The sequence below is a fragment of the Crassostrea angulata genome, chromosome 4 (genome assembly GCF_025612915.1).
Source record: "Crassostrea angulata isolate pt1a10 chromosome 4, ASM2561291v2, whole genome shotgun sequence".
In the NCBI taxonomy this organism is placed as follows: domain Eukaryota; kingdom Metazoa; phylum Mollusca; class Bivalvia; order Ostreida; family Ostreidae; genus Magallana; species Magallana angulata.
The window spans coordinates 35012975-35038531 of record NC_069114.1 but is presented as its reverse complement, the minus strand read 5'-3'; the positions used below and the strand labels follow the sequence as shown (position 1 = coordinate 35038531).

At 29.9% G+C, this 25557-nt stretch overlaps 1 protein-coding gene across 1 annotated transcript; it reads right to left on the bottom strand.

Annotated features, from left to right (window-relative positions):
- Positions 1–1041: 1041 nt before the first annotated feature.
- LOC128182242 (uncharacterized) lies at positions 1042–23905 on the bottom strand. The gene is made up of 12 exons (XM_052850833.1): positions 23795–23905; positions 20089–20308; positions 19713–19829; positions 18893–18968; positions 15981–16090; positions 15181–15206; positions 12767–13025; positions 11329–11418; positions 6497–6625; positions 5716–5826; positions 3576–3604; positions 1042–3079 (listed from the first exon to the last, which is right to left on the bottom strand). The coding sequence occupies exons 1-12, from the start codon at positions 23858–23860 to the stop codon at positions 2780–2782; spliced, it is 1533 nt and encodes a 510-aa protein (XP_052706793.1). The 5' UTR covers positions 23861–23905; the 3' UTR covers positions 1042–2779.
- Positions 23906–25557: the final 1652 nt, after the last annotated feature.

Here is a 25557-nt window from a genome sequence, read left to right as displayed (position 1 = left end):
GACGCACGGACACACGGACGGACGCCCGGCATTTCTATGTCCCCGCTCCGCGTTGCGGCGGGGGACAAAAATCTTTATTTTAAAACGTAATTTAACACCCACTCTTAAAAAAATCAACATTTCCGTGCAAGACAAGTCAACACCTTCACTTTCTTCAAGTTCAAGTTCAGTTTATTCACTCAGACCAAATAATTTGGTACAAGAGGAACATATATATAATACATACAAATACAATTCGTCAGAGGTACAGACAAACAGGTACATTTTCATACAGGGAAAAAATATAAATAAAAAAAGAACAGACTATAGAATCACTACTTATGTTAGATTTTAGTATAAAGGATCATAATAGGAAAACAACTAAGAGGAGCAGACAGCATCAACAATTTTTGAAATAAATACACATAATTTTCTTAGCGATTTACAATTGCAATTAGTCATGAGTTCAGAAAACTTAAAAAAAATTGGTTTTTCCAATATTTTGTGTTTATGTATTTTTTCCTTATTTCTTCTAGTGCCGAACATTCTAAAATATAATGAAATTCATCACCAATGAGACCTTTATTACACAAAAGACATAACCTCTCATTCAAAGGAATGTTATACCATCTGCCTGTCTCTACAGGAAAACGATGGTTTGATGTACGAAATTTAATGAATTTTTTTCTTAGTTTTACAGGTAAAATATCAAGATACTTCTCAAAGCCAAAATATGGTTTTAAAATTGTATACACTTGACCTCTGGAAGAACAATTTATATCATTTGACCATATTTGCATAAATTGGTCTTTTAATCTTCGGTTTACAGTAGCAGATAACCATTCTATATTGACAAAATTATGGTTCTGCCAGACATATTGTAGCCCGCACATGTTCAAAATTCTTTGAATACAATCAATCCATAGGCTTTTACAATCGCTATTAAAATGTTGTGAAAATAAATATCTGTACACTGTATATACAATTTTGTTCTCAGGGCTTATTAGCATTTTCCCCCAATATGTAATTATTCTTGTATAAACATTAATATACAACGGGTAGCGCCCTGTTTCTCCATATATCATAAAATTCGGTGTTGTGCTTCTTAAATTAAGTACTGTTTTCAAAAATTTCAGATGTACACGTTCAATAATATCTAGATTTTCAAAGCCCCAAATTTCGCAGCCGTACAATAAAACTGGTAAAACAACCTTATCAAACAAATCAAATTGACAATTTACTGGTAAATTAAAATATCTAATTTTTCTTATAACACCATACATAGTCTTTTGAGCCTGTTCACACAAATGCTTTTTTGCTTTAATAAATGAACCAGTTCTTGACAGAACGATACCCAGGTATTTGAATTCTTTAACATTTTCAATAACTTCTCCTTTATAATAAAAATAAAAGATGTTGGACCTTTGGAGAAAACCATTATTTTTGTTTTATTAACATTGACTTTAAGTTTCCACTGAGTACAATAACTATAAAATTTGTTGAGGGCGTTTTGGAGGTCTTCTGTCGATTCTGCCATTATGACGGTATCGTCAGCGTAAAGTAAAATAAGTAGTTTCAAATGTAAAGATAACTCGTTTTCATTACTAATGCTTTGTAAACCAACAATATTTTTTTCCAAAAGAAAGTTTTCTAAGCCATTAATGTACAAAGAAAATAAGAAAGGGGAAAGGTTTTCTCCTTGTCTAACACCTACATTGCATTAAAAAAAATTCAATTTCTTGCAATACCAATGTGCTTTGTCTTTTATCTCTATAAAATGATTTCAAATACTTATAACAAATTAAAACATTAATTTCTCTAAATGTATTTTACATTTCTTATTGTCATGATGTGCATACTATAAACAAGTGTTTGAACACAAATTATGCTTATCGAGCAAGTAAAGAAATATATTTGAAATTAACCAAGAATGCAATCGTTTCGCTTGTAAAAGAAATCGCTATGCTCAATTTAAAAAAAATCAGGTTGAAATAATAACCACCAATAATATTGCATTTTATAAATTGTAGGAGGGTCACCGCAGTGTCTACAGCTGTCAATCACACATTTGTTTAATTAGGAAATTATATATATACCGGATTTTCACATTCAAATGTAGTACAATATACGTGTCATTTGATATGCATATTTCCATCACAATTCACAGATATTTTTATAATGAACCTACGTGTATTTTCAATGCATGGAAAACCGGAGAACAATTATGTTATAATTCACAATGTACTGCAAAATTCTTTTCTCGAATATTTTTTTTAAAGTATTGCGGATCCAGTAAATGAGTGTTTCATTGCTCAAGAGAGCGTAAGTAACAGAAAGTCAAATGTAGAGGACAATATTTAATAAATGCTAAAAACTTATAGAAAAACGCATGATTTTATTCAATTGATATAAAACAGGATAACGTAATCATCATTAAAGATTCAATTTGGAAATTTCATCATAAGATTGTATTACAAAAATTACCAATATTTCTAGATCTTCTGTTCAAGCATTGCATTGTGATTGCAAATATATCATAATTGAGGAATGTGATGAACGTTGCTGCAGAATGTTTCAAAGTAAATGCACAATGCACATTTGTTAAAATTTCTACGAACTATGTACATAATTAACTTTTAATATCCCAGATAAAGTAAGAAGCATTGAAGACAAATCACATCGCACGTTGCTTATTCAAACCAATTTTACACTTTCAAGTATGTAACACTTTTTGGCAGATTTTACATCCAATAAAAGATAAGAGTGCATAAACTTTCACAAAATTGAAACATTTGTACTTTCATGGTTTTCCTACTTTCCTCTCCATTTGTTCAAACTTCTCCGATAACTTTTCAAATAATGAATTCATCTCCTCTAAATTTTCCTCCAAACATTTTCCAGATCGTGACCCTTGAATCTCATTAAATCCATAGACATCTGCCAGAACGTCAACGTCAGCTTCAGTATCTGTTAATTGGTCATCAAGGGTATGCAAATTTCCAGGTTTATCTTTTTCGTAATAGGCGTCTCTCACTTTTTTAAAATTTTCCATCAGTTTGTCAGTATTATCTCTAAGATATTCCATCTTCTCTCGTAATGTCTGAAAAGGAGTTTATAGAAGCAAACATTTATCTTAATTTATTACATAATTTCTTTTTTCGCAAAATTAGACATTACCATAATCCTTTTTTTTGCTTATCAAGATTTCTGATGAGTCTAGCCCCTAGCCACCCCCCACTCCACCTTCCCCAACATTCAATTTCCTTTCGACGCCACTTTTTAAGGTCTTCTCTGTATTTTGCACCGACGAGTTAGTCAAGGGTACAATTGGGTGGTAATTACAATTAATACATAAAGTTTTGAGAAATTAGGACTCATAAATGAATGTACTTCTGTCTAAATGACAAGAAGTTTGAAGTTTAAAGTTTTAGCTAAGGGACAACTCTTTTCACTATCAAATTAAACCAGATCATGCTTTTTACTCGAATTATATGTCTTGTATGGAAACATCAATTTTCTTTTTTTTTTTGCCGCTGTTAGTAAAAATTATTCCAATATATGATATCATTTACAATTCAACAACATTCCAAAAGTACCTTCTTTTCAAACAACGGTCCGCATTCATCTACAAAAAAAATTAAAATAGAATGAACAAAAAAATAGTACATGTGATTGGTTGGTAATAACATTGATTCAAGTATCGATGGGCACATGCATGCAAATGTTAAAACAGTTATATCCACACGAAGCAAATAATCAAGCAAATAATTATAGAACGGGATTAACTACCAAACAATCCAAAAATGCATAAGCATGTACTGCCTTTTATTCTTGTTCAAAATTTTCACAATCATTTCCCATAAATGAAAAAGATCATATTTATCATCTTTGATGATATTTTTTTGCATTACAAACTATTTAAAAGTGAAATCGCGTAACAATTAATTTATCACTTTTGAAAGTTATCAAATTCTTTTAAGTGTGTCCGTGATGTATTCCAAGGGGTGTATGGGTTGTTTTTTTTTTAAATCTACTGAAGCCAACGTTTACGAACTGGTTTTCAAAAGTTTCTTTTCATCTTTTACACAATATGCGAAATATTTGGATAAAGCAAACACAGAACACCCCCTTCGAAAATATCGAAAAAATTCAGGACTGCAAGATAAAGAAAAACATATTGGATGAAGATAAAATATAAAATAACGTAGAAAATCAATAGATTTCACCCTAGTTATGTATACAGTACCCGCAACGTTATTTTTTACAAGATAAACGATAGGATAGGATTCACGCACGATAGGATAGCATTTACGCACGATAGAACAGTATACACGCACGAAAGGATAGGATTAACGCACGATAGAACAGTATACACGCACGATATGATAGGATTGATACACGATAGGAAAGGATAAACGATGTTCATGATAAACGTAAGATCGCTTTAAACGATTTTTACGAACAAACTGATAATGGCAGAATTTGAGAGAGAACATGTACAAATAAAGATTTACGTGGAATTTCTTTTAGTAACAATTGCCGAGTTGTTAATCATCGCTGCATCATTTATAGAATGTATAAAATGACCTGTTAAATTTTTTTTCAAATAAAATTATGAGCTTGAATGATCAATAAATTTTTTGTATTGTTAAAATTGTTTCCATTACCGAACACCCTAGCCGATCGCCGCAAATATTTCAGCCCGAGATTAAATCACTCTGAAATTAGCGGGTTTAATTATACTTGTATAAAGTAAATATAAAATCTATCTTAAGTACATTTCTTTCTGTATAAGAAAATGATGCTTTAAAAACGAATTATTACAGACAAGTTAAATAAATATTTACGCAGATACACATTCCGCGTACAATTTGTTAACATTGTTTTCATTACCACACACCCTAGCTGATTGCCAAGAACATTTCAGCCTGAAATAAAATATCACACGGAAAATAACGGGTTCAAAATACAAGGTTTTAATTAAATATAAATTATATCATGAATAGTTTTTTTTCTGTAAAATATGATGCAACAAAATTATATTGCATAAAAGTTAATGTTAACGCAGGTATACACTCTGCGTACGATTTAATATATTTGATATACGGGTAAATATGTTACCTTGTTACCTTGTTCCTAAAAACTTTCATTTCATTTTCAATGTTAACAGATATGATTTATATATAATATTGGTTAATTTTGTTCTACAAAATTTAAAAATTAGTATCCTGACGGAATGTTGGATAGGATTTTACAATTTTTGTTCGCTAATATTCGTATACGGCGCACCGAACGAGTTGCAACTTAGTAATAAATTTACTTGCTTATAAAAAGCACGAAACGATTAACACGATAGGATAAACGGAAGAATTGTTGAAATTAAACGATAAACCTGATAGGATTAACGCACGATAGGATAGGATTAACGCACGATAGAACAGTATACACGCACGATAGGATAGAATTAACGCACGATAGAACAGTATACACGCACGATACGATAGGATTGATACACGATACGATAGGATAGGATTGTAAAAAATAACGTTGCGGGTACTGTACAAACGTGAATAATTTTTTTTTAAAAACCGTCAATGCGTTGAAAATGATGGTACCAAAAGCAATTTACATGTATGTTATGCAGATCGTGTACCGGTATCTATGATCATTTTCAAATTAAATGTCAAAAATGTAGAGCGTTCAACACGCTATATACGTCTTTAAAAGTATCGCTACCTGTTAAAAAGTAACCACTGGTATTGTCAGGCATAATTTTTTCGGACAGCCTGGTCTGTTGAGAAACTGACATCTGAATGCAATCTTCCTCTTTATTTTGGTTGTTCTCACCTTTGGCAGTTGTTAAATGAAATATTAAAATCCATGAACAAAAAAACACGATGATGTTTTGCAAATATATCTAGAATATATATTATAGCTGGCCAAAAAGGATCTCCCTTCCGGGAAAGGAAAGAAATGTGATATGTACAAATCGTGGAAACAAAATATGTTGTAATTTAATTATTTATTCTCAATTTTTAACAAATGATAATCAATATTACTAAAAGACTTTTTTGGAGGGGGATGATTAGCGATACGTGAACCTAATAGACTAATACATTGGCGTGTTTGGAAGGGTACATGTACATATCAAACTAAGTAAGGGTAAAATATTTAAATTGTATTTCTCCGATTTCAAGAGAAGAAAATGTAATTTCTATTGGCAAATAGTAAATGGTGTTCATCTTGAAATCCTTTTCATTCCTTATGCAATATCTAAATTTAATAAGACATTAATAATGTTTTTATATTATTGTTTCGAAGTAAAACTGCAGAACTATTGCAAAAGCAAAGAAAATAGATTGCAAACAAATCCATGCACAAAGGAAAAATCATAAATTCATGCATTTATCAACACTGTGCTATATGACTATGATATTACAGTTCTTTGTCCAAATCTAGCTTGGTTTTAAAATGATATAATAATTACAAGTGGTAACAATAACTCGAATCATAATACCATCGGGCATCATGTGGCACAAACTGCTATCACCATATTTGTAGTCGCCATTTTCTTCAGTCGAAAACTCTAACGGTTTGTTGGATGTCGTTTTATTATAAAATTCGGCTGCAACTCCTTCTGTAACATCTGAAACCAGGTAAACTGTATTTTAAAAATATTGCACGCCAATATCTACGGAAGCGTATTAGTGCCACAAATACACTTCACATTTTTTTACTTCTACACTTTAAAGTGTAAATTTTACACTTTAATCTGTAAAATTCACACTTTAATCTGTAATTTTTACCCTTTAATCTGTAAAATTCACACTTTAATCTGTCAAATTTACACTTTAAAGTGTAAAATTCACACTTTAAAGTGTAAAATAAACACTTAAAAGTGTAAAATTTACACTTTAATCTGTAAATTTTACACTTTAATCTGTAAATTTTCCACTTTAAAGTGTAAAATTTACACTTTAATCTGTAAATTTTACACTTTAATCTGTAGTTTTTACACTTTCATCTGTAAAATTCACACTTTAAAGTTTAAAATTTACACTTTAATCTGTAAATTTTACACTTTAATCTGTAACTTTAAAGTGTAGAATTTACACTTTAATCTGTAGATTTTACACTTTAATCTGTAAATTTTACACTTAAATCTGTAAATTTTACACTTTAATCTGTTTATTTACATATTAATCTGTAAAATTTACACTTTAAAGGGTAAAATTCACACTTTAATCTGTACATTTTACACTTTCTTCTGAAAAATTAACACTTTAAACTGTAAATTTTACACTTTAATCTGTAAATTTTACAATTTAATCTGTAAAATTCACACTTTAAAGTGTAAAATTCACACTTTAATCTGTGTGTAATTTTACACTTTCATTTGTAAATTTTACACTTAAATATGTAAATGTTACCCTTTCATCTGTAAAATTCACACTTTAAGGTGTAAACTTTACACTCACTGTAAATTTTACACTTTAATCTGTAAATTTTACACTTTAATCAGTAAAATTCACACGTTAAATTTGTAAAATTTACACTTTAAAGTGTAAAATTCACACTTTAATCTGTAAATTTTACACTTTCATCTGTAAAATTTACACTTTAAAGTGTAAAATTCACACTTTAATCTGTAAAATTCACACTTTAATCTGTTAAATTCACACTTTAATCTGTAAATTTTACACTTTAATCTGTAAATTTCACACTTTAAAGTGTAAATTTCACACTTTAAAGTGTAAAATTCACACTTAAATCTGTAAATTTTACACTTTTATCTGTAAATTTCACACTTTTATCTGTAAATTTTACTCATATATCTGCAAAAATCACTCATTAATCTGTAAAAACTATGTCAACACCACATGGCTGTTTTGATTAAATGTCTGACATTTCTTTTATCTTGCTTTAATAACAAACATTGCAATCGAGAAATGAGTTCTTATTAACAGTATTCAATTTTTCAAAAATTGAAACAGTTATAATTAAATTCTCTTAAACAAAATGTATCAGTGTCATATGACCAAAAAATGTTCAACGCTAATGGCTTTTTATAATGCAAGCCGTTTCCCTCGTCTCATTCAATCAGATTAAAATTTTCAGAAAAACTGAAAAAAAGTGATAATTAAATGGACTAAAAACTAGCGATCACCACTAATTTATCTGACGGCCAGCTGGCCACCACATAATTATATGGTGGCCGCAACATAAAATGTAGAATTATCTGTAACAATGTTTTGGGGTTTTGACTTTTTGTTCACTTTTATGCAAATACACAGTCTTCAAGCCTTCTAAATGTATACAAGACTTTTACTAGTTTAAAGCGTCAATTGTATTCATTTGTATACAGTTCAATTTTTTATTTAATCAAGTTCTTGTAGTACGTACACAACTCAAAGTACTGAACGTACTTATGCTAAATCGAGGTTTAGACAGAATGATACATAATGTATATTCTTTGAATGATCAGTAATTCAACACTATTTGTTATTATTATTGTAAAATCATCATCAAAAAAGTGTGGAAAAAAGCCGAGGCATAAAACCACTTATCTCTATTTGAAAAATCCACGGTTTTTAAAAAAATTACAAAATTAAAAAAAACTAATCTGTGTAATGATGTCAGTGTATTTAAGACAAAGTTTGAAATATTTACTAATTAAAATATTTCAGTCCATAATGCTTCGATCAAACCATTGAAAGTGATAAATACTCTCCAATGTATGTGTAGATATTAGCCAATTTTACGGGATAGTGTGTAAATTTAACACTTTTAAGTCTAAAATTTACAGATTAAAGTGTGAATTTTACACTTTAAAGTGTGAATTTTACACTTTAAAGTGTGAATTTTACACTTTAAAGTGTAAAATTTACAGATTAAAGGGTAAAAATTACAGATTAAAGTGTAAAATTTACAGATTAAAGTGTGAATTTTACAGATTAAAGTGTGAATTTTATACTTTAAAGTGTGAATTTTACAATTTTAAGGTATCCCACTCCTCAATGTTGTTGTATCAAGATTTTCTTGAGAAGTATATCATTGAAATCTGCAGACAAAACATACGTAAAAAATACAAAAATAATGGGGGGTCAATATCCATCCCTTTGAGTTATGGCTTATTTAATTTGACATTTTCGCACCTAAAATGCAATATCATCCTGATTAGGATTTGTTGTCAGTATATTTGATTAAGCAAACTTATTTCTTCAAATATTGTTTTTGATTATGAACAATGGTCACACTGAATAGAGGGATTACGCAAAAAATTTGTACGAAGCTGAATAAATATTTTTGTGACCTTTTTGCACTTGAAATAGACAATTTCTATAATAGTTACAATTTGATTTGAAATAAAAACTTTTTGAATATCAAGAATTTTATAAGATTAATCCAGTTTGCCTAGATATGTATTCAGTATCATTTTGACATAATATAACATGGGGGTCAGTGATGTCAAATTTTAGATATAGGGCTTCAAAGGTAAAATTCTCGCAAAATTTGGTTAAAAAAAATTCAGACATGTTCTATATTTTTGCATGATTTTATGCTAAACGGCTATCACATTCTCAAGATTTGATTTTGTACATGTCACACAGAACCTATAAAATATGTTACAAACCTATCAAATGTTAAAAATGTGAATAATGAATAAAGTATAATAAAAAGAAAAGTATATTGAAAATTCATAAAATTGCTTGTTTCTTTCATTATCGTCTAAAAAACCTTCCGCACGAAAAAAATAGTTCCCCAAAAAACTTGTTTGTTTCTTGAATTCAAATAGATTTTTTTTATGAATGTTTGTGTAATTATGAAATAATAATCTATCTGTGATGATTAAATAAATAAAATCATATTCATTTCAAATATAATGATCATCTGCGCAATGAAATCAAAACATGAGGAGTGAGATACCTTAAGTGTAAATTTTACAGATTAAAGTGTAAAATTTACAGAATAAAGTGTGAATTTTACACTTTAAAGTGTGAATTTTACAGATTAAAGTGTGAATTTTACAGTTTAAAGTGTGAATTTTACAGATTAGAGGGTAAATTTACAGAATAAAGTGTGAATTTTACACTTTAAAGTGTCAATTTTACAGATTAAAGTGTGAATTTTACAGATTAAAGTGTAAATTTTACACTTTAAAGTGTGAATTTTACAGATTAAAGTGTAAATTTTAAAGTGTAAAATTTACAGATTAAAATGTGAATTTACACTTTAAAGTGTCAATTTTACAGATTAAATTGTAAAATTTACAGATTAAAGTGTAAATTACACTTTAAAGTGTGAATTTTACAGATGAAAGTGTAAAATTTACAGATGAAAGTGTACAATTTACAGATTAAAGTGTAAATTTTACACTTTAAAGTGTAAAATTTAAAGATTAAAGTGTAAAATTTACAGATTCAAGTGTGAATTTTACACTTTAAAGTGTCAATTTTACAGATTCAAGTGTAAAATTTACAGATAAAAGTGTAAATTTTACACGGTAAAGTGTGAATTTTACAGATTAAAGTGATGTAAGTGTAAAATTTACAGATTAAAGTGTAAATTTTACACTTTAAAGTGTGAATTTTACAGATTAAAGTGTAAAATTTTACAGATTAAAGTGTAAAATTTACACTTTAAAGTGTAGAAAATAAAAAAAATGCGAAGTGCATATGTGGCATTAATACGCTTCTGTAAATATCACATCTACAGAGTTTATCTGATTAATTTAATCAAGATCTTTGAAATTACGATCAAAAACTCTTAATTATATTTAACATTGATGTTGAATCGATAATTATCAGCAAAACATATTTTTAACGTTTATTTACAGACAGATAAACAAAGATCAGCATTCGCAAACTTTTGTTTGAAATAGTTGATTAGAGTTTACAATTTAAACTATAGTTAATAAATTAGTTGCTATAGTTGACGATTTAAAGTCGATAAACCTTATTTACCAATAGCAAATCAATGTGAATCTCATATTTGTAAAATTGGCGTGCCATACACGTACATTATAGCATGGACTAACCTTTGGTCAGATTTTTCCTAGGTCACAGAACCCTAGTTTTTTTTTGGTTTTTTTGTTTTGGTTTTTTTTAACTAAAAAGATTAACTTAAAAAACTGTTTTCCCTCTTAAATCTTTCTTTGCGGACATAAGGATACCTCGCTCACATGTAATTAATCTAATAATCCACGTTGTTTTTTTAGCAAAATGAAGCGCATTTAGCAATTATTTTTGTTTCCGTTATAAATATAAAAACGAATAATCTTAAATGAAATAATCATCGTAGTATCTCTAATATTTGCTGTAGCAGTGAAGCTAATAAGACAGATCATACCGTTGGGTTCTGTAATGTGTATATCATGGCTGTCGGGTCTTTTTGACACATGGTGTTTCAAGTCATCATCAATGAAATCCAAATTTAGATCTAATAAAGTAATATTATAAGTTTCATACATTAAATCATTAAAGGGGCATGGTCATAATTTTGGTCAGAAACTTTTTCTGTTTTTAATGTTTATAATGCTTCAGTAAGGCATTTCTAAGGTTCAACCAAAATTTGAGTCTCAGTCTTCGTGTTATAAGCTAGATACAGAGATCACAATTCATTGTTAAATTTTGTCAAGCTTTGCTAAAGTTTTGAATGTTGAAGTAAAAATTCCGTTTTGGACTAATGAATGTAAAACAACGCTAGAAACTATTTGTTTACGCTTTAAAAGAGTTAGAACAGAGAGAAATTAGCTTTAGAACAACATTTACCGGTATATTGAAGCAACGTTCACAAAACAGGGAACGAGCCTTAAAAGCTTGTTTGCATGACAAAGAAATCGTGACCAGACTCATTTAACATCTAAAAGTATTTTTCAAGAATACTCAGAGCACTAAATATGAAATAATTGTAACCATTCTATTGCCGTTCTTTAAACGTTATACAGATTTATTTTAAGAGATGTTTGGGATAAGGGTGTTGCTTACTAAAGTTCAATATGTCATGAATAAAACTTGTTCTAAACACAAAAAGTATTTATGAAATGAATTATTATTGACATAACATTCGATATTTTTACTTAATTACTTTATTATCATCAGTGGAATTTTTTTTTCATTCTGAGTAAATGTCATCCTTAAGCAGTGGTATCCAAATGCTTTTGGTTAATACATCAGTTAGACCATTAATTTAAAAATACAAATTTATATTTAAGGATGGAAAATTGTGTAAAAACTTTGAAATGCGAACGGGAGGATCAAACACATCTTTTCTAATACGAATAAAAATTGTTCTTTTTAATTTGCCAAAGTTAACGATGATTACAAATGTATTGAACCAGCAGGATTGGACTTAGTTAATATTAAGGTTTTGAAAGAGTTAATTAACTGGATAACAAGATGCTAGGTACTACCTTGCTAAGGTAGAGCTATACCTATGGATTGTTTATTATATTGTAAAAAAGAGCGTACACGTTTTATTCTCAATACATGCTTTATGTATATAAAACTCTTAACAATGAAACTGTAATTATTGGATGGTAAGAATTATAGTAGTTGAATGGAAATGGTATCATGTTTACATTAAAAAAACATACATTCTACATGTTTTCATAGATAATCCTAATTAAAACTCCTTCTTGGTACACGTTTACTTTTGCCTATAAGAAGGCTTAAATAAGGTCCCTTATTCCAAGCTGTAATGATAATTACATATTTGAATCACATATACTACCTTTTTTAATATCATAATATGAACTTTTTTATATTACGTTCGAAAACAAAACTACCTCTTAGCTTCTGAAGCATTTGTTTAATAATGGTACTGGTTTTTGTAACTCTTGCTTCTAGTGCGCTAGCTTTGGTCAAAGGTGGTTCTGGTTTTCCAGTGCTTCCGAACAGTTTTTTGTACATGTTGTCGAGTTTCATCTCCGTACTTCTGAGTTTATATTCCAAATCAAAAATGTCATTTCCAATAATTTGGTCCATTACTTTCTTTAGGTTGTCCAAACTTTTTACTAAATCTCTGACTATTTTTCCAAAATTATCCTAAAAAACAAAACTCATTTGTACTATTTCGATCAAAAAGATTCATAAAAAATGATTTTGAGACACTTTAAAATGAAAAAAAAAATATCTGTAAAAATAAGGGGAACTTTTTATTCGTTTTATTTCAACTCAGGAAAGAGTTTAAAAATAATTATAGGTCGACGGGCCTACTGCGTACTGAAATATCTCTATCAATTACCAACAAACTAGTTAACAAACTAATGCAATACAAAAATGTATTTATGTTTGAATTACAAAAAAAAAATGTACACATGTGTTCTGTTTGAATAAAATTGACAATTGTTCATACTTAGTTATCTTTATACTGATTTTGTATACCGCTATATTAATATTAGGTTTACCAATTTAAAAATGTCCTATCAATTTTTGTTTAAAGTCCCCCATTGTGACCTAAGGCTCCTAAATTCTGACCTCTTTCTATAACCTTTTGGGCAACCGTATGCTGTATTTATCATTTTTGTAAGCTGGTTGCTCTCAAAAACATTTCCTCACATTACCGGAAATAGTATTTTAATTAATCCACCATTCTGCTTTTCCTTCCTTCATGGTTTCAAGGTGGCTCGACACACCAATGCATAATTTGATGGATAAATAAAGAATCATTTTTGAAAAATAATTATACAAATATATATGACACCGATATCGGCTTTCCATAATTTTATATGATTTTTTTTCTATTTTTAAACAAAAACAAGAAACATCGTTTTAGCTGCAAACAGGATATAGCAAAAAATTTGGTTTCAATTAATGCACAATACAATAATCTATGAATACATGTCAAAGACGGCCAAACAATTTATAATATTTTTGAAAAAATTATTTAAATGAAACTCAAGAATTGTAGATATTTTTTAAACCTATGGATAAAAACTACAAGTAAACTTCACTCGCATTAAACAATTGCTATATAATATTATTTCAACAAAAAATTGAAACGTAATAGTAAAATTAAATAAAATTGGAAAATCATTAAATCGAACCGATCTCGATTGTAATTAAACTGATTTGAACCAAATCATAAAGATTTGGAATATATCACAGTTTTGCAAAAATAAAACAAAACCGGTTGCTTAGCTGTTGTTTTTTCATTTACTAATTTTAAAATGCAGATCAATTACTCAGAATTAACTGTAGTGTTATTAATCATTTGTAAAAATAAATTCCAATTTAAAATAAATCTGATCGGAATGAGGTTTTTTTTTCTCCATAGGGATCGTTTTAAATTTGATAAATTTGGTTTCAATTTCCTTGTAAAATATTACTGTTTGATCAGTACTTACATGTATGTTAGTATCTGATTTTTTAAAAATTTTATCCATAGATTTTAAAGATATAAAATAATAACAATTTCGATTTTCAGAAATAATTTTTTAATTGAAATTAAAAAAAAAACATGACAAGACAATCTTTGGCATGTATATATTTATTATTAATTTACACACGAATTGAGACCAAGTTTTAAGCTCTAAAATACCCTGTTTGTAGACGAGATAATTTTATGCATTTTTTCGAGTTTTATAAATGAAATGGTCTTTGAAAAACGTGTCGGTAATTCATTCTTAAATTTCACTAAAAAAGATATACCCCCCAAAATGTAAAATAACTAAAAGCCAACAATATTGGTGTTTGTTTTTTGAAATCATACTTCAAATAAAATGTCGCTGTGTCGAGGTACCTATAAAATCAAAACTCTCTCATGGTAGTTTGCTAATAGATAAAGGAAAACCTCTTGCTCTTCAGACAAATTTATTATATATTTATATGTAATAATTGAAAATTTTGTACATGACACTGCTGATCAATGTATGAATAAATGGACAAATGCTTACACCATCATTTGCTTTTAAAACATAAATATATGTTTTATTCTGAATGTTCATTCTCCTTGGGTCCTCTTTTTTAACCTTGTTAGACTAGACTTGTTCTGTCTATTGTAAACGTTGTGTCCTTTTTTACACTAAGTTCTAGAATAAATGAACTTGAAACATTGCTTCAAGTTTAATTGAATTTCTATTTTAACTTTGCATATTTGTTATTTAACAGAAAAGCTATATAGCTCTATATGGGTAAATAAATATTTAGGGCATTTGTTTATTATAATGAAAAGGAGAAAGTACTTCAAATACGTACTTACTTCTTGATTTTTTTCTTCAGGCTTTCCTGTTAAATCAATACAAAAAAATAAACATAGAATCAAAAAGTGATTTTAAAAAAGTATCATATTGATAAGCCTTAGTAGACATACATGACTAAATCAAAAGTAAAAATGGCGTAAATGTTTATTGGATTTAAGATACAAGTTGATGAATACAGAGGCTTAGAGATTGAACAAATAAGCAAAGGTACTAAACTGATAACAAATTGTTTAAATATGTCAGTAAAATGCATTTGATCTCATACGTGTGGTGTATATTACTCGTGTGATAAACCTTTGCTTTATTAAACGGGCGATGCTTTATCAAATACTTCCGGTCCGAACTATTTTAAACACAGCCCCTCACTTCAACGCTTCAGTGACCTATTTGCTAGTACTTTAAAGATAACTATATCTATTTCCAAAAAATGATATAAAATTTTGATAAGATTTTGTCAAAGATTTAAATAACAATTATGAGGGGAAACACGTAACTGTGTAGCACAGGCGTCGGAACCGGAGGGGTTATGAGAAATGTGTTTTTCCAGGATATGGTTTGCATACATCTGTAAAATGCAGATCTTTTATTTTTCTATCTGATTTAGTTGAAATATATGTTTATTATTACTGAAAGGTCGGCAGACATGGCATAACTCTGTCGCTACAAAAAATCGTAACAAAGATGATTTAAATCGTACACTACCTAATATAATTTATTCCATACAAATCAAGTCTTCTATTACACATGTACGTGCATAATTCAAGAAAAATCTGTATATAATCGAGATTAAAAAGGATACCTCTACAGTCTAGTCTCCTTTGATACACGAATCCAAAAGCGCACAGAAGCATTAACAATAGTATTATTGGTAGAAGCATCCATACTGCCACAATTAAAGTGTTCAAGTTGCTGCAATCAAATATAAAGACTACTGGTTCTCATAATTATTTAGCAAATGATATATTTCAGTAAACGTTATTGTTCAGTAGTTGTTTATAACATATTAGACAATTGCGCATTTTTTTAGTCCAAGATGGACTAAATGGAACTTTTTGATTACATGATTGAATAAAATTGCATATAGCAAAGACTCAAAGCGGCACAAATTACAAAATTTCGTGGTTTTTCAGATATGCTTATGCCAAAAAATTGGTTGACAAAAATAAATGTGTGTGTGAGTGTTAAATGAATTTAAACATGTTTTAGTAAAAGAAACAAACGAGCACTAAATATTCATTTTTGTTTTGAAATTTAAATTGCTTTTAATCAGTTCTACTATCTGCAACCGATTGTTGGGTTTTTTTTAAAAATTATATAATACAATATTATTCATGATTCCCAAATCAAGCATGCAATTTAAATGACTTCACGTTATCTGAAAAATGCCAATAGTCGAAATTCTCCCCACCATCACAAAACCCGAAAACAATTTTATAGTATACATCCAAGCAACAACACATAAACAAGTAAACTAAGACTCTTTATCACTGAATTATAACATTTAAAAATACATTTGATCTATGATGAATTCAACACAATTAATCGTCCCAGTTATTTTAAAGTAAAACTTTTCTTAGCAATAACATTCCTAAGATACGAATGAGTAAACATTTCTGCAAGGAACAGTTATCTGTATATTGTTCAATCCTTGTATGTTTTAAACACATATTTTTGTATTTTATCATTGTGTACATAGGGTCAGATTTAAAGAATCAATCAGATTGTACATTATAACAAAACGGCATATAACTAATGCAAGAAGTAAAGTTTTTTTAAACACTTGGTTATGGATTCAACTGCATGGACATACGATTGACAAATTAAATTTAAATGTAGATGTATGAAACAAAACAGGAAAAGAATACTATATTTCTCGAAATTTTTATCATTTGTTTTTCAGCTAAAACACGTTTTTATGGTGGCATATCTCTGCCCCTTGAGTGCAAGTTATTTTTTTATCAATTATGTCGACATGCAAGATAAATATGTTGACATGCAAGATAATTATGTCGACATGCAACATAACTATTTTGACATGCAAGAAAATTGCAATCAGATAAGAATTATACACAATCTCAAAAAATCTCAAATATCGCCCTCCTGTGACATCCACGATGCTAGATGCTACCTTTTTATGTCGACATGCAACTTATTTATGTTAACATGCAAGAGAAATATGCTGACTTGCAACTTATTTATGTCAACATGCATCTTATTTATGTCGACATGCAACTTATTCATGTCGACATGCGAGATGAATATGTCGACATGCAACTTAGTTATGTTGACATGCAACTTAAAAGTTGCATGTTAACATAACTAAGTTGCATATCGACATAAATATGTTGCATGTCAACATATTTATCTTGCATGTTAAAGGGGCATGGTCACGATTTTGGTCAAAAGTTATTTTTTCTCGATTTCAACGTTTACAATGCTTCAGTGAGGCATTTTTATTAGGCAACCAAAATTTGATTGTCATTTGTTGAGTTATAAACGAGTTATAGAGTTTATAATTCTTCGCTATATAAACAAAGCTGTGGTTTATATTTTGAATGTTGAAGTGAAAATTCCAGTTTTAGACCTCAACTGAATGTGTAAACTGTTAGGGGCTGTTTATTTATGCTTAGAATGAATAAAAAGATAGACAAATCAGCTTGAAACAGATTTTTTACTGGTATTTTGAACCTATGTAAACAAAAACAGGTCACGAGCCTTGTTTACATGACGAAGAATTTTATGCCCTGTATCTTGCTCAAAACTCATCTACTGGCACCCAAATTTAATTTGATAATAAGAAATGCATTTTTAAAGCATTGTAAATAATAAAAACAGAAACATAAAATTTGACCAAAATCGTGACCATGCCCCTTTAACATAACTTAGTTGCATGTCAACAAAAATAAGTTGCATGTCGACATAAATAAGTTGCATGTCAACATAACTAAGTTGCATGTCGACATAAATATGTTGCATGTCAACATATTTATCTTGCATGTTAACATAACTAAGTTGCATGTTAACATAAATAAGTTGCATGCTGACATCAATAGGTAGTGTATCTAGCATCTTGGGTGTCACATGTTGGCGATATTTGAGAATTTTTATTACTCTTATTTGATTCCAGTTTTCTTGCATGTCAACATAGTTATGTTGCATGTTGACATAACTACCTTGCATGTCAACATATTTATCTTGCATGTCGACATAATTAATAGAACATTAACTTGCACACAAGGGGCAGAGATATGCCACCATACGTTTTGGATGTAAGATCTCTGGTTGAATTGTTTTATTTGTTTGTGCTTTATCTTAATATACTCTTTACAAAAATATCGAGTGTAAGCAACAAGACTGCATGTTCAAATATGAATATGTTTTAACTTGGTTCATTTGGGGTTTTTTTCAATCCCGTGTGTAAGAACAGGTAAGGATAGAATTTTGCATCACAAATGCAACCAGAACTACACAAGTATCATGTTTATTTTTTGTAAGCATAATTATCAAATATAGAATACATTTTCATCTTTTGTGTATAACATTTTTAAAATCGGAATTACATAATTTCTTTTATTCTTTAATTTACATGAATACATTAATTTTATTCAATTGATATTTTTCGGTCACATACCGTTTACACCCCTTTTTAAAGAATTGAACGAAAACTTAAAAAAATTTCTACGTTAAATCAAACATATGTATAGGAATTACCTGTATTTGTCTGAATCAGTGACAGTGATATTCCACTTTCCTGAGGAAACATTCTTTACATTAAAACAGCATTGCCCTGACACAAAAACAAATGTTGTTATTCACATAGCTCTTATAATTCCTTTTCTGTATATGGATATTGAGAAATACAAAAACCAAGAACGTACAATGATTTTAAGTATGTTTTGGCATAACAACCACATTAAGAGAAAAATGACAAACGGGTAAAAGAGGGATGGACGAAGAGGAATATACATCAAGACAAATAAGAGGGAATATCGAAAGTGGGATGTTGGAAGGCTAATGTGTGGATTCTGATTAAATATGGTCTTGTGCTTTACTTTATTGAAATGATGAGCTTTATTAGAATACATGAAAACGAATAGAAGTATAGTAAATGGTTGACTTATACAGCTTCAAAAATCAACAGTATATACCATTCAAATTTCCCGAGAAAGAAGTAACTCATGTTTTGAAACATTTTGAAAGTACAAATTTATTTACACAATATGGTCAGTAGATTAAATACCTCGATTACTTATGCAATGAGCAATGATGTATCTACCAACATAGATAAATTATGTGACATATGAACATTAGTCCCCTCAGATTAAGGTTAATTAAGAAAAAAATGCAACCTCAAATAAATTGCATCTTAATACATAATTCAAATAATGCAATTGTTATATATTTTCTATTTAAACAGTGATATTGCATTTCTTGTATGTAAATAGATAGTGTCAGGAAAAAGATCATGTTATACATTTTCTTTAAGAAAAAAGTACATCAAGGAAATTACCAAAACATCAATAATTCTTACATTTGTATGCTTCTGTTGAACGATATTGATTGGAACAATTGCAAGGATATGCATTGTTCATACACATTTTGGTATAGTCATTTTTTCCTCCATTTTCTAAATAAATTGGGCAATAACCTAAAAATACGATACAGTGATTTAATAAATTGAATCGATTAGTCCATGTTCATATTCATTTTATGTTCATAGTAAATTTTTGCTTTGATTAGTTATTAATGTACACTAATTCAGTACAGAACTTTTTAATTTGACAGGTTGTAAAACATAAGACAAAAAACTTATTTTATTGCATATTATATGACAATGGTTTGAACTGTGTTGATAACAACATCGATAAATTACAACGTAAGTATTTTCGTAATTATATTAGACATACCTTGTAGATACCAGGGATCCGTGCATACCTCAATAGTTTCATTTCTGAATTCATTCACCAAACAATGGTACTCCACATTTCTGCAGTTATCATACTTCTGTATTTCTGAACATTTTTTCTTTTGGGATGCCCTCTCCCATTCCTCTCTGTTCATTGGACATTTCTGAACAACATGCGGTGTAGCTATTGATTCCGAACAGATTTGAGCTTGTGCAAGTCCCTGAAATTAGAAAAAAAAATTAGTACTTTTTTTCTTTAGTTTTTATATATTTTATATTCGTATAAAATAAAGATACTGTATGTGTTAGGAAAATACAATTTATTTCAGAAAAGAATTCAATGTTTGCCAGTATTACATGAAATAATAGTTTAATTTGCGCTTTGTAAATTATAAGCTTTATAAACCACGAAGTTGTTTACTATAAAACGTATCCTTTCCAAGTAATATAGAATCGTATTACTAAGAATGGCAAGTATCAAAATAATTCATGAAACCAAAGTCTCTCTTAACAAGCTTTGACCCCCCCCCCAATAAAAAACAAAAATGAGGTTTGTTTGGAAGGAAAAAATGCAATGAAAATTTACCATTACAAGCAACAGACTGGATTTTCTTTTCTATACTACTATATTTAAAATAGCAATAAATCCTAAAATCTCTATCTACACAGAAATGATAATTTATATATCATATGATGTATTCTCTGCTATTAAGAAAGATCATGATGTTCATGTTAGCATCTATTTTGTCCACTCCACTATCATATACAGTCTTTCCTCTTTTCTTTTTTATTTGTAGCTATCTAAATTGCTTAGTTATTCGACCGACGTGATCACTTATTAGTAATTAAGGATAAAAATAGAGGGCTTTCATTTATATTAAGTCACGTTTTCAGCTCATTTTTTTAAAGCCGGAAAACAGACTAAAAATCATTTTTCCAATAAACTTCCGATTTTGTATGCATAATAGAATTATTTATTACAGCCAATGTTGAACACTGCATGGGAATTTACTTCGTTAACAGGGGTCAGGTTATCAGTACTTTATTCAAGTCTGTACGATTAAAACACAGGCGACAGAGTTAACGAAAGCTTGGTCCTCTTTGGATAGTTTGTGTCATACTTCCAGACCTAAACCATACGGTCGCTTGATTGCGTGGACCCTAAGGTCCACGCAGATAATATATAAGCGAGGTTAAACCGGATGCTATGGGGAAAATTCAGCCTGCGCATGAGCTAGCCTGGTTCCTGTGCCTAATAGGTAGCTCAGGGAACCAGCATAGCACACGTTTATTTGAATCGGGATCGGGATTTTATGCCATATGCACACAGAAGTTCAAACGCGCTGCAATTGTAAAGTTGTCGGTAAAGAGTAAAGAAACAAAGTATTCCTTTTAAAGAAATGATCGGCATGTGATATAAACTGTCAGTATTATGAAATAAGTTAATGTTATGCCGAAACTACAGCATACATCAAATAGAATAATTTGCAACGTTTTGTTGTTTTCCGAATACCCATGATCCTTAACATTACTTTTATAGTAGGCGAGGCTAGAGTACTTCCCGATTAAATTTTTTTTAAGCATGTAAGTATGATTGAATTCTGTCACTGTATAAAAGTTTAAATCATTCCTAGTTAACAAAGTATAGAGCGAATCGTAATGTGTGCGCAAATAGTAGAATTCCGAATGCCTGATACTATATATATGCAAACTTCATTAATAGATAGATCATAATTATTTTAGAAGTATAAACACTTTAAATTCTGAGATAAAAAGTCAGGGCTATACATACACGTATACGTAAAAAACGTACAAATTTAGTGGTTAAAAGCAGGGAGCTAGATTGGGTGGAATCTCTAATAATCTCTAATTTCATGTTTTCGTTGGAAACACATGACATGCAATGGTCCACGTATTGAAGTCCTTTTTTAAAGGACGGCAACTTGTAATAGATATGACTAAATTCATTGAACGCAATAACTTTCAATTGAAACAGCCTGTATTACATGACCTTGTTTTCAGCGATGTGTATGCATATAGAGTCCGTGTTGACTAGACCCAGTCGGCCGGTCAGTTCGCCGGCATCAAAGACATGCCGCCCAAAACATCCACACAGTACGACAGCATTTGAGCTCTGACATCCTAACAGATATTCTGATTTTAAATAGAGGCATGCTAAGTATTTACTCATACAAGTATATGCACGCGCATGCATGCATTTCATTTCATATATTTACTGACAATTAGTCTCTCTCTCATTCTCATTTATACATTGTGTCCTAAATACCTGCGCGCTTTGTGCTAACAAGCTGTTTATTAGTATATATATATATATATATATATATATATATATATATATATATATATATATATATATATATATATATATGTTATATTCAGTAGTATATTCTCACTATATAAATAGAGAATAATACACTATACTACTGAATATAGCATATATAAATGTTATATTCAGTAGTATATTCTCACTATATAAACAGAGAATAATACATACCCCTTTCCATATCACAGCTTGTATCAGCCCGAGACTCCAATATCAGCCCGAGGGCCGAAGGCCGAGGGTTGATATTGGTCGAGGGCTGATAAAAAGCTGTGATATGGAAAAGGGTATCTATTATTATATTTATTACATACTTAGTAATAAATTTAAAAAGAAAACCCATCAACTTGAACAAATTGATTATTCATAAGACTATTGTTTTTAAAAAGTCTGGACATGTACATGTATTTGATAAAAATATGAGTTCTTCTTGTTTTAACAAACATGAAGCTATAGAACGGAATTTCATCAGGTTTCAAAAGTTGACTGCTTTAAAACATTTGCTAGCATTTGAAGTTTTCAACTGCACTTAAAAATGTCGACTGTAACTGAAAATGTTTTATTTTTCGTCTGTAAACATGCAAAAATGCCGAAGCGAAAAAAGGCAGAGGAGTTCAGCAAGGGGTGTGATACGGATCCGTATCAGCCCTGAAGGGCTGAAAACCTGTATCACATTATTAAAAGAAACGTCAAGAAAAGGCAAATGCTTTCAATATTTTGTTTAAGATTATATAACACTGAATTAGAAATTTCGGTTAATAGAAAGTTTGTTTATAATTTCCAACTGGGATCACTATAGTTTTTTTTTGGTCGTGGTCCCAACTTAATTGAATGAATATCATTTTATTCTATTAGAACTATAATTACATTTATTATTCAACATTTGATACTGTTTTATTTTTAAATAAGCCTTTGGTTTTTCCAACTGATTAAATAAATGCTTTTGTGAAGAAAAATTTAAACATTTGCATGTGATTCTTAATATCTACGCCAGTTAAATAATTGTAATGATTAGGAAAAAATAAAGTTTCAGGACAGAAAAAACGTGGCTTTATTTAAACTTAAAAGTGTTACAAATAACGCCATAACAGAAACAGATAGTGTTTGCGTAATTAATAAGAGCCCTTTGCAAGAAACACTTTTTAAAACATTGCAACATGGAAATGAAACATAGATTAACACGGATTAACAAATATCTTCTGAGAAATAAACAATTTAAATCATGATTTACTATTAGAAAAAAATATTTGTAGACCAAAAAAAAACTCCATAAAACGAGTGGGAGAAAAACGCAATGCGTCATGCGTTCTTGTTTAGAATTAAAATTAAATTCATAAGCAAGATTATAATCACAAATAACACTTGCCTTGTGCCTTAGTAATATGGCTGTCGATATCAGTGCAATGTATCTCTTGATAATTGCGTCCACCATGGTCAAGAAAATTTTTTCTTCTGTTATGAGAAGCAACTTCCTGATTTCTTCTGTTATGAGAAGTAACTTCCTGATCACGAAATAAAGTGATATCTGCTGCGCTATTAATGGCAATAATAATATAGTCACGTATATTGATACATGTACGTGAATTTTTGTGATGTCGTAATTAAATTTCACACAATGTATATATATATATATATATATATATATATATATATATATATATATATATATATATATATATATATATATATATATATATATATATATATATATAATTTTGTTTCCTTAATCAAGATAAAAACAAGATTCAATCAAAAGATAGCTTAACAAAGTATGTGGCACCTTTATGTTTGTTAATACGTACAATATATACGTATATCCTAAATTTTTGTAGAGGATGGAAATCTAGGATACATGTATTATTATTATTTAAGAAAAACATAGGCTGGATGGTTCCAGGCATTCAACACGACTCATCTCGTCTGTGTCATATCCAGCAAAATCAATTCTCTGCTGTCTCTGCTTATTAATAACTGTAGTCGTAGGCACTGTCGGCACCATTCCGAACATATGGAATACCTTCTACACTGACAGACTGAAATCCCTTACATCCAACCTCCATAGCGAACAATATAGCCATTCAACCCTTCTCCCTGCAGTCTGCGATCAGGTCCGCGTGCTTTTGGTGCGCGTTATGACCACAGAACTATGTTTGGTCACCAGGTTATTTGTACGATGTCTGGAAGGCGAGGTTTTTGTCTAGGTCCACCCTCAGTTCCCGATCGCCAATGTGTTGAGCACTTCCTATTGTATTTCTTCCTATTTTAAGGTTTCCTGCCCTCCATAATAAAGTAGATACCATTTGTTTTCTTACTGCTAGCTTCCGAACTCTTCTGTCTTGCAATTTTTGTCCTTTTTCACACCGTGTTAACCTGTATCGTCTTTGTGTTACCAAGATAAGTTATTCGTCATGGCAGCTTACACGCAGGCTCATCGGTTAACCCCCCCCCCCCCCCCCCCCCCCGTTGAAGATTGCCTGGATACTGCAGGGTATTATACAATAGTCGTAAAAGAAATGCTGATTGTTAAAGAAATACAGTCCTGTATTGGTACTTTTCCATAGCTTCGACCATGTAATGAAGCTTTGTGGAAGCTCCCCCCTCCCTGCTCACCAAGTTCTGCAGCCTGTGATCTTTTGACTTCTTAAACCTCTCTTCTTACCTCTCTTTGAACCATACTCTATCTCTCTTTGCCCACTGCTAAAAGTCTGACACAACCCGTTCCCTGCCTGTGAATTTGCTGCCGAATATGTCTCTTAATTCTAGCATGCTCCCTTTTTGATTTATTGATGTCATGGCAGACCACTTACGACCTGGCCTTGTCTAGACTATTGCGTCTTTCATTTGTTGGACACGTGGGTTTTCTGTGGGTACTCCGGCTTCCTCCCACATCAATGACCCCCCTCGCGCTAACATCCGTGCCAACGAGATATATCAATATAAGTTGTAGAACTTGTTTTTCAATTGTTGTAAAATAAATATAGTCCAGGTTTCAGTTTTTCAGTTCTTAAACACGAAGTACCTAGTGGTGCTCCTTTTTTGGTGATAACGCATTTTTTTATTAGCCAAGAGAACTTCGTATTTCTTTAATGTTGTATATGAAGTAAATTTGTTGCGATGTTTCTTAACAAT

What these genes read in the sequence shown, in the direction of transcription:
- LOC128182242 (XM_052850833.1), bottom strand. Translation starts at nt 23,860, where the DNA reads ATGGTGGACGCAATTATCAAGAGATACATTGCACTGATATCGACAGCC. An exon ending in CTGAAGAAAAAAATCAAGAA is followed by an intron (nt 13,026 to 15,180) that starts GTAAGTACGTAT and finishes TTTGTTTTTTAG; the next exon opens with GATAATTTTGGAAAAATAGT. An exon ending in CAGTGGTTACTTTTTAACAG is followed by an intron (nt 3,605 to 5,715) that starts GTAGCGATACTT and finishes TTTTTTTTGTAG; the next exon opens with ATGAATGCGGACCGTTGTTT.